This window comes from Lissotriton helveticus, chromosome 11 (genome assembly GCF_964261635.1).
Source record: "Lissotriton helveticus chromosome 11, aLisHel1.1, whole genome shotgun sequence".
Lineage (NCBI taxonomy): Eukaryota > Metazoa > Chordata > Amphibia > Caudata > Salamandridae > Lissotriton > Lissotriton helveticus.
Window position 1 is genome coordinate 186,356,496 of NC_136072.1, and position 17,765 is coordinate 186,374,260.

General features: G+C 40.0%; 1 protein-coding gene across 18 annotated transcripts in view; it reads right to left on the reverse strand.

Moving 5' to 3' along the window:
* Nucleotides 1–422: 422 nt before the first annotated feature.
* Nucleotides 423–17,765, reverse strand: part of MBNL1 (muscleblind like splicing regulator 1) — a 386,422-nt gene continuing 369,079 nt past the window's right edge. For all 18 annotated transcript variants that reach the window (XM_078666712.1, XM_078666711.1, XM_078666708.1 and 15 more), the window contains 2 exons: nucleotides 12,132–12,205; nucleotides 423–3,712 (listed from right to left, as the gene is read on the reverse strand). In XM_078666712.1, coding sequence (XP_078522838.1) covers nucleotides 12,149–12,205 — 57 coding nt within the window. In that variant the 3' untranslated portion in view covers nucleotides 423–3,712; nucleotides 12,132–12,148. The remainder of the gene's footprint in view (nucleotides 3,713–12,131; nucleotides 12,206–17,765) is intronic.

The window sequence follows — 17,765 nt, forward strand, 5'->3', positions numbered from 1 at the left end:
GTACATCAGGAAGCGAATGGCTTTCTATGTGCCCAGGAGGATGCTGCGATCGGCCACTTCGGCCACGATCGCTGTCCCGCCTATCAGACGCGCTCGGATGGGAGGGCGGTCCTTCTGCTATCTGGCGGCCCACCACTGGAATGAGCTCCCGGTCTCTCTCCGGAAAGCCAATAGTCTCCTCGCCTTTAGAAAGGAGTTGAAGACTTGGCTCTTTTCTGCATGACCTCTCGGACTACTGTGAGCTGCTGTCTGGTGTTTCTCGGATTCAGGTCTCTTTGCCAAAGCGCCGGGACACCCTATGGGGTAGCCGTGCGCTATAAAAGTGATCGCACATAACATAACATAGTTAGATATGGATGTTGTAATACAGAGGACGTGGTATAATTCAAATTTAAATTATCATAACAAAAAGACCAGTCATATAAAGGAAATGTCACTTTATTTTTTTGCAATACAACAAGGTCAAATATAGCAGTAATAATAAAATAGGCATAAAATCAAATCACAGCCCATGACAGAGTACATAATTTTAAGCAACTACAAGCAAAAGTAAGAATATTAGTATACAGCAGTAAAATTGAGCATATCTGTCCTTTGAGCAGGTGAATTATGCTTTAGTGCAGTGGAGCATAATGTTTTATTCCATTTGCATTTTCATTTCATCACAAACAATGTCCAGACTGGGATTTTGCCACTTTGGTTTGGATAAAAGAACAATACTTTTCTGACAGTAGTTATACTACAGATTTGATTCCACATTTTCTTCCATCTGCTAAAAGAACAATGAATCACTACAGCAATACAAAATTAATCATATACATACAGAGACAGTGCATTGCTTGGTTTGCCTGTTCATGATTTTGTCTTTTTCTTGCGAAATCTAATACTTATTAATTTTGTTGTGTGTACAATAAATCACTGAAACTCTAATTTTCTATTGTATTTATGTTTAGTATATGTTTTTGTACTTGATATTCTAAGCATGCATTTTTGTGTAAGGTAAGCAACAATTGACCATGGGTTCAACTCGAGGGTTGAACTTCCTGTTGTACATGTCTAATAAAAGATTTTCAGGCAGTTATGAACCAGTGATGTCTTTCGTCAGTGAACAGATCTTGGAAGGCTGGTATATATTTCCAGCTTTAAAAAGCCTGGCAAATTAGAAGCTGGGCACAAAAAAGCAAAGCAGTCTTTAAAGGGGTATGGAGTGCTAGCTCGGTGCCATTTTCACAAGCGATTTTGCCCAACCTGTCATTTAATTAGCCTTAACAAAACTCCTTGTAATTATAGACATTTTTATTCAAAATAAGATCTTATTATTATACAGGTTTCTCTCATTTTTGACTATATACAGAAGTGCAAAAAGTCAACCTGCTCCCTATACTTTCCCAACATGCTAAACTGCAGCATAATCAACCCTCAAGAGTATGCACACTCTCTTTAAATTGTGTAACGTAAACTTTGAACATTTGGATTATCAATAATGGTCTCTTGATGTATTGATTATGCAGCTTATTAATAACATTGCCTGATATTCAGGGTTTTTAAACACATTTAAACAATATTTTAACATTTGAAATGGATACAGTAGAAAATAAACTTTATTCTAATATCTATGATCTAGATTATTTTATAATTACAAACAAAATAGTTCATCAAAATATTACACAATTGTCTGCCAGAACTGCTGCCACTGCAACATCTTAACATCTTTCCTTTCAATGATTATATAACTATAATATATCCATATAAAAGATTTTTGCTTTTCTAAAGAAAACCAGACAAGAACAAACAATGACTGACATTCTTACACTGTAATATAATTCAGTAAAATATAAATCATTTAGTTAACAATACGAATATTCATATGACACTACATGTAAATTCAATACTGAGTATGCTATAAAGAAAAACACATTTTTATTACATTTTTTTATTTTTAAAAAGTCTTTAGTAAAATCTACTTAAACAAAATTTTATAAACTTAAACTGTATTCAAACTGTAATAGAAAACAAAAACATTCTAATAAATGTAAGAAAGTTAAATTTAACAAGAAAAACAACTAATGTTGTATCATGTAAGTAACTACTGTTACATATGAAGTCACCTATACTTTCTTAGCACATTTGAAATTACATAGCTATGGGTTTTTACCCATATTGTAATCTAAGGCTTTAATGGATGCACAGTACAATCAGTAATTTCAAAATATCAGTCTGAGACTATGTCGCCTGACACACACTTAAACACTTGCAGGTTTGTAACTGGGCTTTTATTCCTTCAGTTCTGAGCTGCACTACAGGATCCCTAGCCCTCACCTCAGCTATTTCATAACTACCTCAACAAAGCTGAAGTAGTCTTAACTGTCTGCAACTTCAACGTCAGGATAAGGAATTCCTTTGGATGAACCCATTATTTTACATTAATGCACATCTCTCATTGCTATTCATTTTTAAAGGCTTTCTAAGGCTATAAGTAATTTATTTGAACAAAAAAATGTATGGCATCAAGGTCACACCAGATTGTAACCCACTGCAAATTTATATTTGAATATTAACACATGCATTAGGTGTTTTGGTTTGTCAAACATCTGAAGCGGGCGATTTTTCTATCTGTTTAGAGTCACTCTCTTGAAGTGTGACTTTGCTGAAACATATTTGAAAACATAAATCTCTGCAACATATATAAATTCAAAAACCTTTTGGCAAATGCCATAAATAGAAGCAAATTAACGTTCCCTCAAAATGTTAAAATCCTAATATCTCAGAAATTGATTTTAGCTTTCTTTATCAGACATCCCACAACAATTTCTAAAGTAAACTTCTTTGTTTAATAAAATTGTATCTAGGAGGTATGACCTGATCTATTGTGCTCACTTTTGGTGCAGTGAAGTAACTACCATTTCTGAGACAAAGATTTCACTAAAATATGGTGGTTTCCTTATATTGATTATCAGTAGCAATATGCAACAAAAAATGTATCTCTGAAAATAATAACACTGCAGGAATAACACTAGTTTTATTAAGAGTCTATGGCACTTAATGAAAATGAATAACAACCTTGTACTTAAAGCTTTGAGGTGCTCTTAAGTAAACACAGTTGTGGGTTTGCTTGGCACATTCATTTCTGTCAGATACTGCTCTTACAACCTCTTAAATCTATCAAATTAAAAATATCACCATTAGACAAAAAGTATTGGTCATGCACACTCTCGTCAATAATGGCAAATGTAAATACAAGGTGCACCTTTTTTATTTTGTAAACCTTAATAAAAATGAAATTAATTTAAAACTTTAGCTTGGTATACCCACGTACCAATATATATTAATTCTGTCTTACAGCACAGTCTGTCTTTGTGGGGCATGACATGAATACAGTGTGTATATCATGTATTAGGTATGCATTTTAAGATATGCATTATGTAGTTCTTTCCTGCTGTACATGCTTCAGTTGTAGAAAAGATAGACCATAAGGTACATTTAAACAAGAAGTTCACCTCAGCACAAACACCAGTTCAATATATAAAGTATATACTCTAGTCAACAGTGTGCAGCAGATATCCACGTTTTCTTTTCCAGATGGCATGCAATAAGTGGATGTCTTACTGCTGAGGGAATTGTATGTTGATTGAAGGTATACACAATATGGCTAATGATCTTGTCCTGTAGCTTAACCAAACAAACTGTTCCTTGTTCTCTTATTCCTTGTAATCTAAGAATGAAAATGTAGAAACAATGAGCAACTGAATTTTCTCACGTTAAAAACACATCAGCAAATATTTTCTCATTTCTGTGAAAAAACTTAATTTTTAGGAGGATAATTTATTGAAACATTGTTTTTAAATATGCAGTAATTAAGCCTAGTGTGTTACTATCCTGTGACTATTTCTACAGCTATCTCTTCACCAGATTCCCCACTTCAAAATAGTATATGCTTAAACTTCTCACCCAAAATCATGTTGGACTCCACACTTCATACTATTACTATCTTCTCCAGTGAATGTCTCTGGTCAATGATCGATCGATAGATAGATAGATAGACAGGCAGATAAATGGATGGATAAAGTGTTGTGACTGACTAAGAGAAAGTGAGAAGTAGAAAGAGGCATAGACAGGTTGGGGCATGTTTAATGTTCATGTAACTTTCTATTTCAACAATACTAATCATCATAAATAATTACCAATTAATTAATATTTATTTTATGGTGCTATGCTTTCTGATGCAGTGATTGATATATGGTTGAAATAATACCTTGCATAAAGTAGCACTAGAGGAAAATATGTTTGAAAGCTCTGTCCAAATGAGATTGATGGAAACGGACACATCTGGAAAGATTACTAGTTTTTTTGTCTTCCTCCATCCTTCAGCTGGAAAGCGGCAGGAATATGTGCTTTCTTCCTATACCTAGCAGAGCTCAGGAGATGCCAAAGTACCTTTACCCTACTCTGCTCACATCAGTGAACACTATGGAATATCCAGTGTGGGAGCACAATCTCCACCTTGTTTCATGGTAAGACATGGAGTGATGAACATCGTTGTGATTTCCAAATACTTTTCTCCTTCAACATTAATTGTTATAGCCATAAGGACACTGCAAACAAGAAATGCAGATGATACAATAGGCTATTGAAAGGGTTTTCATAATATAGGGTTATGAGGAATGACAAGTGAGTTCATAAAGTTTTTTGTGTTTCCAGCTAAAGCAGGACTTGTTTGCTTTAAACTGGTTAGGCTTCCGAAACGTCTATGCTCCTTCTGGAAATGATTCCACAGTTCACATAATTTCGATCCTACCACTTTCAGTAACCTGCCTCAAAAACTGGAAAATCCTAATTTCAAGATTAGCAGTTTGCATTTGTTGATTGACCCCCAAGTGTGCCGCAGGTTGTTCAAGTTGGAAGAGGCCTGATAAATATTTGGACGTTTTTTCATTAGTTGCTTTCTGGTTTGTATACTGTTGAAACAGCTTGACAAATATGAAGTATCAATCAGAGTAATTTATCATGCTGCTGAGAAAACCTTTTGTATGGCTGTAAGGAAATATTTTAGATGGGCTAAACCTCAAGGTAGACTGAACTTTATTTATACTAATTTATTTTCTTTTCTTTGTATTTTATCTCTAGAGATTGAGCTACTGACAAATGAAAAACCTTACAATTATAACCGTGCATAGCAGAAAAGTAGAAAGTTATAAATATACTTTATAAATTTGTACTTTGTACTGGTTCGCTATCATCCTTTACAAGGACTGTCTATATTTAACCCACTTACCTCTGCAAATACACTGGGACCTATTCAAAATGGCACTTTCGAGTCTGTAAAGCAGTAATGCTGTAGTAGTTCTGCACACATTGCAGTTTTACTAATGGGGAGTTGGCCGTTTTGGGGCTGATTCATAAAGGTATGTAAAAGACTACTCCTGTAGTAGTACTTCTTGGATTCAAGTGTGCTTTTGTGAAGCAGCCCCAATGTCATTAGCCTGGGGTCACACGATGCCCTTAGCTCATGTTCCTCTCTAGGAAAAACACTAAGTTGACCATTTCTTAGGGGAGTTTGTATCAAAAAGTTGCAAGAATAATGTATGTTGTACAAAAGATGAAACAGATGAAAGGCAGGGTGGTTGATTTTACTGAACTGCTGCCCCCGAGTGGAAAAAAGAGAGATACATTCATATGATGCAATAAAGACTGGACTCTTTGATCTACAAAATGTTTGAGGCTGAAACTATAATTAGCACACTGGAAGTAAACCACAGAAAGCCTGCCCTAAAACAGTGAGTACAAGTGATTCAGATGGAGACATTCCCAGTAAATAAATATCACAGTTCTTGAAGGACCAGTGGATGCCAAAAGAGGAAACATGGTAAATTATGCTAAGTCATCTTTTAAGAATATGCTCCTCTCAACCCTGCATTTTTGCTAAATTCTGGTATAGAGAATGATCTGATTGCTGAGGCTTAAACTCACACTAAGGTCCAATTAAAGGTATTGTGGAAACAATGTTCATGTTAGGATCCAGAAATGGCTGTCAATAGCAGTGTGAAACAAATAAACTAAGGGGCTGATTTAGAGTTTGGCGGATGGAATATTGATCACAAACATGACGGTTATCTAATCCCACAGGATATAATGTACTTCTTAGATGGCGGATGAGATACCCGTCACATTTGTGACGAAGTATCCTATAGGCCAGACTCTAAATCAGAAGGCAGCAATAGGACAGCACCAAACTGAATATGCAGTGCTGTACTTCATAAATGTAATTGCATCACAGATTGAGATTAATGTAAATAAATCCATCTGCTGTCATAAAATTTGTTGAACAGCAGCTGTGGAATATTAGATTGCTTGGGTCCAAGAGAAAAGCCATGCTAATCTAAATTTACCAGTAACATTCAAAATGAAAAAGATCTTGTACAAATGTGTGTTGGAAATGAAATTAGAGTCAGTGGTTTATGAAGTACCTAGATATTGGCACCTCTGATCAAGATAATGGTGACCTTATGACGATGGAGAAAGGTCACACAGCGCCTTGAGACCCTAACGGGTGAGTAGCGCGCTTTACAAATTCCCTGATTGATTGATTGATTTCCACTGGAGGATACTCTATCTAATCACAGATTCATCACCTTTATAACATACCCAGGTACCAAGCTAGGTTCACAGAACTTCAACAGCAGTGCTCCAGCAAGAGAAGGCATTGTGCGGCTCTGAGTTGGCTCACTAGGGCCCTTGAAGTGACAGAGCGGAACTGCATATCCACAGGTTCTGGTCTCATCCCATTTCAACACCCTTGGGTGCAAATGGCGGATGCCACTCCACAGAACAGGAAGGTGAAAAGGCAGGGAAGAATTGCAGCTTGATAAAGCATTGATTAGAAAAAGTGTTAATGAAGGTCTGTAAGTTATTCTTCTGAGGGATACTTCTAACTGCAGATTCCTCATCTTTAGACTAGATACCAAAGCAGTACGTCCCACAGGTGGAAGGTCTGAGAGTGAACTGAGACCAAAAAGTTGTGCAGAACAAAGAAATCAAAGTGACCTCCTTGTCGGACCTGGGTGTTAAGACAATAGTGCATTGTCCATTATGTAGCGACACCCATGTCACAGCCTGGAATACATCAAGAACAGGTGAACCTATGCGAATGCTGTTGGAGAGGCCTTGGCCCTGGTGTAATTGGGTCTCAGACCCTTGTAAGGCTACTTGTTTTACAAGTGTATAGCAGATCTTAATGCACAGGGCAATACACCTTGACAGGGTTCTCTTTTGTAGAGGTCTACTTTTCACCTGAGAAGCAGACAAAAAGCTGAATATCTACTTAAAGATCTTTCAACAAACCAATTTATAAGATCAATATCGGTGGTGGAGTTTCTCTTCTATCAAGCGATGCAGCAGGGAGGAGAATGCTAGCAAGGTGATTGATTGACCAACATGCAAGACCATCACAACCTTAGGGAAAAGAGTCACCCGCATTCTCAACGCCAGCTTGTTCAGGAAGAAAGCAGCGTAGAGTGGGTGTACAGGTACCACCTATGGCTCACTCAGTGTGCTGATGTAATGGCAATAAGAAATACTGTTTTCAGCAAATAGAGCCTTAAGGAGCAGCTGCTCTTAGACTTGAACGGCATGTACATAAGGAATGTAATGACTAGGTTAAGGTGATCAAAAATGATTTTGGAAGTAACATATGTGCGAAACATTTAATAAAACGTAACACAGCTTGAGACTTAAATAAGGACAGTTGGTCTGGTAAACACAGATAGACTGAAAGGGCCTAAAAGTAACCATTTACTATGTCCATTTCAAAGTGTTTCTGGGCTAAGTAGAGAACAGATAAACAAGGATGGAAAGTTGAGCTTGTCATCTGCTGGTGTTTTGGGCACCACACTAGACTACAAAATTTGCCACCTAGACCAGTGAATATGGATTATATGAAGGGTGTTTTGCAGCAAGGATAACAAACACACCGTTAGTGACAATGTAAACGCACCTAGATGCCATCATTCAGTCTCCATGCATTTAGTTGTATAAGGTGGATATTTGGATGCAGCACCCTGCCCTGATTCTGAAGCAGGATGTCCTCATGAAGTGGAAGACTTCTTGGATGCAAATACTTAGGCTCTGTAGCTCTGGCCACTCCAACCTCCTGGCTCAGTCTGGGGCAATTAAGATGATTTGGGCCCATTTTCCCGATCTTCAGAATGTGTGCAGGAGTTCCTTTGGTCCATTGAGTTGGAATGAGTGTCCTAACATGGGCTTTGAAGTAAATGCCAACATGCAGAATTGCTGATGTGTGTTCTCAACAGTGGCACACAGATCTAGCCAGGGCTTCCCAAGAGTGCAAAGATGCCCAGCACAACCTCGCGATGCAGACATCACTGATCATCTGACAAATAATGCCTGCTCAGTATGCTCTGGCATTCAGGGACCAAGCTAGGCAGTCCCGGAAGAAGGATGTTCTGTTGTTCCAGCCACCTCCATAAGCACAGGGCCTTCTGGCACTAGGCCCAGGACTCAGTTCTTTCATGTTTGTTGCAGTACCACAGACTGGTAGTATTGTCAAAGAGAACCTACACCAGCTTCCATTAGATGGATGGCAGGAAGGATACCCGGACCAATCAGACTGCCAGAAGGTCTAGCAGGTTGATGTGTAGCAGGCTCTCCCCAGGTGACTCGAGGTCTCTGATCTCCATCTCCCCTAAGTATGCACCTTCCCCTAATCGAGTAGAGATGCATCTCTCTCAAATGAGAGTTCTGGATGAGGAAGGAAAAAATACCCGCTGTCCGTCAAACTTTCATTTGAGCTCTGGACAGGGAAGGAGGAGAGGCCTGCAGAGGGCCAGACAGTCATCTGTCAGTCACCACTGCAGATCATAAGGCATCTCCATTGAGACCTGAATGGAATCGGAGAGACTGTTTGATGCTGAGCCCACTAGGTTTGAGGTTCCATTGCAGAGCCAGCATGTGCCATATGGTACAGTAGACGAGGAGGATGCATGAGACCAAGAAGCTTCACAGCCATTTTCCCTGAATCAAGAACTGACCCTCAAACATCTGGATCATACCCTGAATGTTAGATAATTGCTGTGGTGGAGGAAAGGCCTTGAATGCTATTGTGTCACCTTTCTCTGAGTTCGATAACTTTTTGATGGCACCCTTAGAGAGTAAATTATTTCACTCTTGCATCAAGATTGCCTGGTTTTCCTTCAATATGACTTATGGTGTGGGATGAAGATGTGGCGGGGAACACCTGAAGTTTAAAAGATCTGTAAAACCCATTTGTCTGAAGAAATGGATCTTTAGCAGTACAGAAAATGTTGAATCCTCTCTCCCACTGGTCTGGTGTGAGCCGATGAGGATAAGCTAAAGGGGCTTGGTCACTTCTGAAGTAGGGAAAGAGGAGTTAGATGGCTGTTGTCACTACTGCCCTATACAATGTATGCCAGTACCACGACCGCAGACCCGAAAGAACCTGTAAGGACTGGACTGGTTGCTGTAGTTGGGAAGGCTGAAGTTGCCTATAGTCTGGCCTTCTGGAAGAGCATCTGAATTGTCTTAATTGATGGGCAAATTGTATTGCTGCCACCTAATACTCTTAATGACTTTGCAGTGACTCAACTATCTTTAAAACTTTCTAGCACCAAATCTCCTTAATCGCCAAAGAGTCTGGTCCCATCGGAGGGCAAATAAATTAAGGATGCTTACACATTGCTAGAAAATCTGGCCAACTCATCCATACATCCTTTCTAAGCAGGACACTGGTACCAATAGTCTTGCCATAGCAATCAGTAGTATCTAGTCCTGCACAAATTACATACTTCATTGCATCCTGCACATCATGTTTTGCCAGATGCCAGAGAAGTCCTAAGGCCTTCTGGAAAAACCAGCAAGATCTAATTGGCCATGTACCACAGAGCATGTGTAAACAAACTGTATTCAAGGACATGGGCTCGTACATCCTGAAGAAAACATTATTTCACCAAATGTAACAACCCTTTTGGATTTCCTTTCTGGATGATAGATGGCTAAGTAATTAGGATGGACTTTTATAGTTAAAAAATGTGCAATTAGGTTCTCAGGTGTAGGGTGTTTTGTCAGGAAGCCCAGCCATGGAGTGCAGGTCTATGTCATCAGGCTATTGGCCGGCTGAATGACAGGCAAATACAAGGCATGGCCCATGTGGCCATCACATCACAGCATCAATTATGTCATTATTAAGTACTAGCAAGTGCTCCAATGACAATGACCCTGGTTGGAGAATGTCTTTCAGAATTTTTATTTTTGTCTCAGTGGAGGACAGTTGCTTAATTAGCAACTAAGTTGTCCTTCGGACCAAAACTGCAAACAAGGCACTTTTTCCTGTTAGTGACCCACATGGCAAGACAAGCTCTGTTTCCAGGAGGAATCTAGACCAGAAGTCTGGCCGGGGACCAGGGTTCAATTCCCGCCTTGGCGGGTCTTGGGCTCAATTTCCCCGGACCTGATAATTCTCGCCTCGTTGCCTATTCTAATCATGGGTCCCACTCTGCAACTCTGGGCAATAGCTTGCTTAATCTCCACGACGGCCCCAACAGCACTAGGATGCCTGGCTTCACCTTGGGGGTGCCCAGGAGTGGGCACTTCACAGGGAAAGGCCAGGAAGGGTTCCAAAGCGGTATGTGTAGAGCGCCTTGAGACCCCTTCGGGGGTGATTCGTGCGCTATATAAGCACTACATTTACATTTACAAATTAACAGTTAGATCATAAATAAAAAAAAATATTTAAAACGTTAGTAAAGACCACACTAAGGGCACCATGATGAGCTTGGTGAATGATTGCCCTTGAGTGATACTACCCCACCGGATTATATTTTTCACTTGGTGCAGAAATATGCAAAGTAAAAAGGAATTAATAACTGTTGATGTTTCCTGCTTACTAAAACAGGAGTAATGTGTTGGTAAAAATAGGACTGGAATGCTGAAACAGGATCTGGTAAATCTTGGTCCAACATTTACTCATTTACAGGCCTGGACACACATGATGTTTCACAGGTGTGGTGGACCTACTGGCCAGAATCTGTATGCCTGGCCCCAGTATTACAGCATCAATTTTGAGCTGGTTAGTAATGAGACCCTAAAACTAACCTGATATATAGGCTGACAATACTTAAACTGTAAAGTTTATAAAACACAAGTAATGACTGATATGTCATAATTTTCGACAACTGGGATTATGTCATGGTATTGCTTTAAAAAATAAGAGACTATGGTGCCTTGTTTCATTTTAGGAACATGTATGGGAACAATTTTCCAACATTATTAATGAGAATTCTATTCAAAGATTTAACACAAAGAGCTTGTCTACTTCTATATAAAGAATTGCAATTCAATTATGATCAAAATGATTAGTATCAATCAATCTCTTAAGTTACCCTAAAGGTAGGTCTAAATATAGAATATGTTCTTAGCATGATATTCAAGATGAAATGGCTGTATTTTATAATTAAAGTGGGACATGCAGTGGGAGATATATCAAACATGATGCTCAGACTAAACACCACCCTATGCAAGAGTCAGTAAAATTATCTTCTATTCTGGCTATGTTTTTATAGATTATTTATGTGTTTACTTATGTTTAAATATGATGCACCTTCTGATAACAATCCTGACTCGTTCTTTTTTATAAGCATAATTTATGTCTAATTGGTCTGCTAGAATCATTGTGAAAAATGTTGTGTATACATTCAAAGATTTAATAAGCCACCTTTTCTTTCTGAAGCTATGGGCTAAATAATAATGCTAACAATGACAATATACTATCTACTGATTGGTGGATGGGGGTATTAAATAGACATGGTACTGATTATCGAAGTAGGATGTGAATTGTTTATGGAGGGTACTTGTGATGCCATCATAGTCACAACTGATAACTTGTTCCTCTGCTTTTTCCTGATTTTATTTATTTCTCCTTCTAGTTCCTTGGAGCATGAATGTTTTTGTACGATTTCAAACTCTGCTCATTTCCTTACGGCAAGTGGTTCTATGGTTGTTTTTTATCAACTTGTAGGAAACACCCAGAAAGCACTGTAAGAGTGCAAAAGTATACTCACACACAATTAGAACATTCTGGAATTTAATAACCCAACACTTACTGTTTGGTGAAGAATGTCTACATCTGTGTAACATACTTGTGGTTAGTCAGATGCTCTGCAGATATTATGGGAATCTATGGAAAACAAATATTTGGAAAATGAGACCCAGATATATGTAAACTGCCAACAGCTACAACGTAAAAATGTACTGAGTCCAAATCACTCTGGTTGCATTGTTAATCAGCTATCGCCAATAAAGTATGAAATACAATGAAAAGAATCAAATGTACATTTACTACAGTTGACAACTCTAAATGGTTGTAAGCAGTTTACAAAGTAAAAGAAGGTAGCAGTTCCATTAGTTCATGCACACAAATAATTAAGGAGATGTACTTTTTGTTGACCTACACATCATTATTTTTTCATTAAATATTTTTCAAGTAGCACAAAATATCAAATTGACTCTGAATCCACAAATATCTTTTTTACTGTAAAAATAAAGAAACATGGAAGATGAGAATGGGTATTTATGCTTACTATAAGAAAAAAGTGTCTCAAACAACAGTCAAATTTTTTGGTATGTATATTCTCTCATGTACAGCATGTGTTAATTATCACAGACTTCTTTCCTCTTCTCTTGTTTTCCATTCAGAAGTTTACCCACGGGGTTAACAAGGTCAGAGACCCTTGTTCATGATGCTTGAAATTGCAGTAACCTAGCTAGTAGATTATCTGTGGTATTTAACTTTCCATAGACTTTTTGATTTAGAGCAATGCTTTTGTTTATTTGGAAACGGGGTTTAGTTGACCTCTAAGAGAGGTCACGCCCTTGGACCCTGAAAGCAGCTGACTGTTTTATAGTTCTTCTTTGCATATTTGAGTTACATTTAGCATGTAACATTGAGTTGCAGTTCTAGTTTTTCTCTTGTCAGGTTCCAGTTCTACCTACCTCTTATGCCATCCTTAAAGACATCATAAATTGTGATCTAATGTGTAATGTGTTATCTGAGTCAGAGGGCTCATAAAATCTTACAGAATTAAGTCAACTATTAATACATATCATTACATTCTGTAATTAACAAACGAAAAACAAGAGTAATGATCAAGAAAAAAAACACATACAAAAAGAAGAAAGACACATGTACCAAAGAGAGAAGAAAATAGGTATTCGCAATGCTGATATCAATACCATGCTCAAACCTTTACACTATGGATGAGTTACATCCATTGAAGTTTGGACCAGATCTTCACCACTTTCATAGCTCGCCTGAGTCCATGTGCCTTAGCTATTGCCATTTCACACAAATACGTTTGTCGGAGTAATGAACAAAATTCAGCAACTTTAGGTGGAATTATTCTACTCTTAACTCCACATTTATGAAACATATACATTAAAAGTGGTTAGATGTAGAGCTAAGAAATGAAAATGATATTTACCTTCACAATATTTAGCTATTCAATAGTTCTGCTACAATATTTAAAATACCATATTGTTATATAATACTGTAGTGACTATTCTTCTTTTGGTGTGCGTCTATATCCGCCTCATATTCAACACTTGTTCTATCAAATATTTAAAAGGATCAGATGTACATTAGGGGGGCCTGCTATTACCAAGAACTACAATATTTATTAAACACTTTCTTAATTTCTGTATTTCTCAGAATAAGTCATGTTCGAACTTAATACAGGTAAATTGAACACAAATGTAATGAAATGTTTCAAAGCCAAATAACTGGTTAATAAATAGCTGAATTTATAACCCATGAGAGCAATATCTTTTCTACTCACTGTTTGTTTAGTTTATATAGTCCGGTACCTTTTTTTGTTACATCAATTTTACCAGCTGCTTGGGGACGGAAGAGTAATCTTTGTGCTGTGAAGTTTTGCAGCCATTAAAAGTATTTACAAGTGCAAATTTACAGCTGACAATAACATCACTAAGTTATTTATAGCACTGGATTTACATCTCAAAGTGACTCACCAATGCAATGTTTGGAATGCTGACTGCAATCACTGATAGAAAGACTTAATAGTGAGAACAAAAAATGGAATGGTGTGAATCAACTATGAACACTAGAGTGTATTATGAGCTAAATAAATACTAGAGATCAACTGATAAGCTTAGAGTGGTGTTTTTTACACAACACTAACATAGATTAATCAATTCAAATATCTGATCAAAAAGATTTTCATTGACTTTCTGAATTGTATAAACTTATGTTACAATTTTTCAAACCTACATGAAATTTTTATAAACAAAGCTAATCTTAACTTCATTTTAACCATTATTTTTTCCATTTTTTTTTTAACATATATTACATCCAAGAGTTTCCTGCGCCCAGTGTGCCGTGGATTCAGGGTCTGGCCTTCAGCAAGGCCCTGTTTTTGAAAGTTTTTCAGGGTTTGCAGACACTACCATCATTGCGAACCCTTACAGACTCAAGTTGGACCTTCTGCAAAACATGCAGAATAAGGGCAGGGACGTCAAACAAGGGCCCAAGACCCTCTTTCCTTGGGTTGAGAGAATCTGTGGCGGAGTTGAGGACATTGGAGGCAAAGTCTGGGGGCCACAATACCATTTCTGAGGTAATCAAACTGTGCTGCCAGATCAGCATTTTATTTAAAGAAGATTTAAAGTAGGGCCTGGTTTGGTCAAGGGGATCAGGGAATGAAAATAAGCCCTTTATGGCTCTTACTGATTTTATTTAAGGATTCTGGGACCAAGTCCCTGAGTCCTTTAATGGTTGCCACAACATTTTTCACAAGATGTTGCCTGTAAATCAGGAAGATGCAGGTCAGCAGCTCAATCTTTGATCTATATACTTGAGAAAAAGCTCCCTTGCCCAAACAGATCTGAATATTTATTGAATTCGGGTTTGTAGTCATCCGCAGAGTAATGGTCTGGCTATGTCTATCTTTTTCCCTCTCACAACTCCCTGACTTCAATAATAAAAAAATGATAATCTCTCAAAAAACGACTCAAAGAATTTACATCAAACTAAACAAAGGCATTTTCTTATATAAAGGTTTACTTTCGTAACACGGTAGATGTAATTCTGCTCAGCAGTTTTTTCTATATGAAAGAACAAAGGGCCTGATTAAGAGTTTGGCAGAAGGGTATTCCGACACAAATGTACAAGATATCCACCGTATTACAAGTGCCATAGGTCAGATCAGATCAGAATTAGCTTTATTCGATTTTTGATTTAAAATCATAAAAGCAGCAGCAAAACACAAATAAAATACATCCATATTTCATTACATATCAATTGTTAAAAACAGGATTCAATTGATAAAACGAATCAGCTAATCAATATAAAATGATTCCCTGTCAAGTGGAGCACCTATAAAAAAAATAAGAATAAGAAAGAATCGTACATTCAGAACTATTTAGTACAGTAGGAATCTAGGGAAAGAGACCAAGCAGGGCTCTGTCAGCAGATTTTCTGATTGATTAGGATGCCTATAGGTGGGCTCTTGTGAATAGTGCTCAGGAAGTACAGTATTTCAACAGAGGTTCGAATCTGTTAGGAGCTAGAAAGCTAGGGGCATTAAATGCACAGAGTCCCCCGCCCCAAACGTTATACTTCTTTACTGCTGTTCTTGGTGACTGAATAGGTGGAATGCTCGGATAAAAGTCGTGTAAATCCCAAATGCGAATTGACCCATCCCCCTCTTTCTGCTTGCAGGATCGTAAATAAGGGACTATTTTCCTGTGCTTAAATTTGATTAGCACCAAGTCCCCAGGGATGGCTTTTGGCATTGCACCCAACCACCCCACCCTCCTAACGCTTAGAATCCCCCCATCTAAGTCAGGAGGCAGAGGTCTATTGGTCTGTAACCAGAACATGACCTTATTGAGCAGGTCTTGACGTGTTTCATGTTTTCCATGATTTAGTGGTGGAATCCCAGAGACAACAGTCACATAAGGGGCAGCTTCAGGGGGTAAGTTAATTCGTGGCATTCTAACAGGTTCGGGTTCTGGTTTAACCTCAATACGGTTTATTAACGGGTGCTTTATGGGCAGTTTAAAGCCTGTTGAAAAAGGTAATGTTTGCGAATGGGCGTTCTTGCGGGAATTCAGCTTGGGTTTTTCCAGGATAGTGAGGGGAATAGGAGCGTCTGATAATACCGGTTTGGTACTTGATGGAATATGCGTTTTGATTATCAGTTCAATACTAGATAACCTGTCCCCCAGATCGTTAATTTTGGCCACCAGTGGTGATATGAGAGATGTTAATAAATGCTCAAGCTGTGCCAATAAAGTTGGTTGGAGGGGTGATGGACGGTTTTCTACTTTTCCATGCGCCATATTCCCCGACACTGTGATTGAGTTGGAGTGGAGAAGAGATGGACTGGAGCATAATTTTTGGATTTTGGCTTGCTTCTCGTTTACAATGTCATCATCGTGCTTCCTTTTAGTGTTGGGCCCCCCCGGAAGTACATTGGCTGGGGATTGGTGTTTATTAGAGTGAAGAGGTGAATTCTGCAGGGTGGCGTTTACATCATCTGGATTGGTGGCCATGCTTATAGTGGGTGGTATGTCCGGGACATATTTAGTTCCGCACAGGGCGTTCAGCTCCTCCCAAATAGACATGTTATGATGCGAATCGCCAAAGTAGGTCAATAAAAATGTTAAGGGGAGTCCCAGTACCTCTTAGTAGGAAATGTCAGTGGTGTGGCCCGTCCCGTCCTCCTTGGGCCACTGAGGGCCCGCCCTTTACCCGGGCTTAGCCCCGGGCGCCGACACGCGCGCGATCCCGCAACGCGGGGGCTCGCGCTGGCCTTAAGCGCACACCGGGGGGCGGTACAGGATGCGCGCCTTCCTAGGCGCAAGCGGTGCTGGGGAATGTAGTCCCCGATCTGCAGCCTCGCCGCGGTGGTTGGGAAGCGGCGGGCAGGCAGCGGGGAGGCAGAGAGCCCGGTGTCAGCAAGCAAGCAGCGCTCGAGCTGCGGTAGTCCAGGATCCCAGGTAGTGACCTCCCAGGTCAGTGGCGATTTCAGGTCCCCCGCTCCCCCGGGGCTCGGGCTGGTCTTAAGTGCACCTCCGGGGGCGGGACAGGATGAGCGCCTTCCTAGGCGCAAGCGGTGCTGGGGAATGTAGTCCCCGATCTGCAGCCTCGCCGCGGTGGTTGGGAAGCGGCGGGCAGGCAGCGGGGAGGCAGAGAGCCCGGTGTCAGCAAGCAAGCAGCGCTCTGGCTGCTGTAGTCCAGGATCCCAGGTAGTGACCTCCCAGGTCAGTGGTGATTTCAGGTCCCCCGCTCCCCCGGGGCTCGCGCTGGCCTTAAGCGCACCTCCGGGGGCGGGACAGGATGCGCGCCTTCCTAGGCGCAAGCGGTGCTGGGGAATGTAGTCCCCGATCTGCAGCCTCGCCGCGGTGGTTGGGAAGCGGCGGGCAGGCAGCGGGGAGGCAGAGAGCCCGGTGTCAGCAAGCAAGCAGCGCTCGGGCTGCGGTAGTCCAGGATCCCAGGTAGTGACCTCCCAGGTCAGTGGCGATTTCAGGTCCCCCGCTCCCCCGGGGCTCGCGCTGGCCTTCAGCGCACCTCCGGGGGCGGGACAGGATGCGCACCTTCCTAGGCGCAAGCGGTGCTGGGGAATGTAGTCCCCGATCTGCAGCCTCGCCGCGGTGGTTGGGAAGCGGCGGGCAGGCAGCGGGGAGGCAGAGAGCCCGGTGTCAGCAAGCAAGCAGCG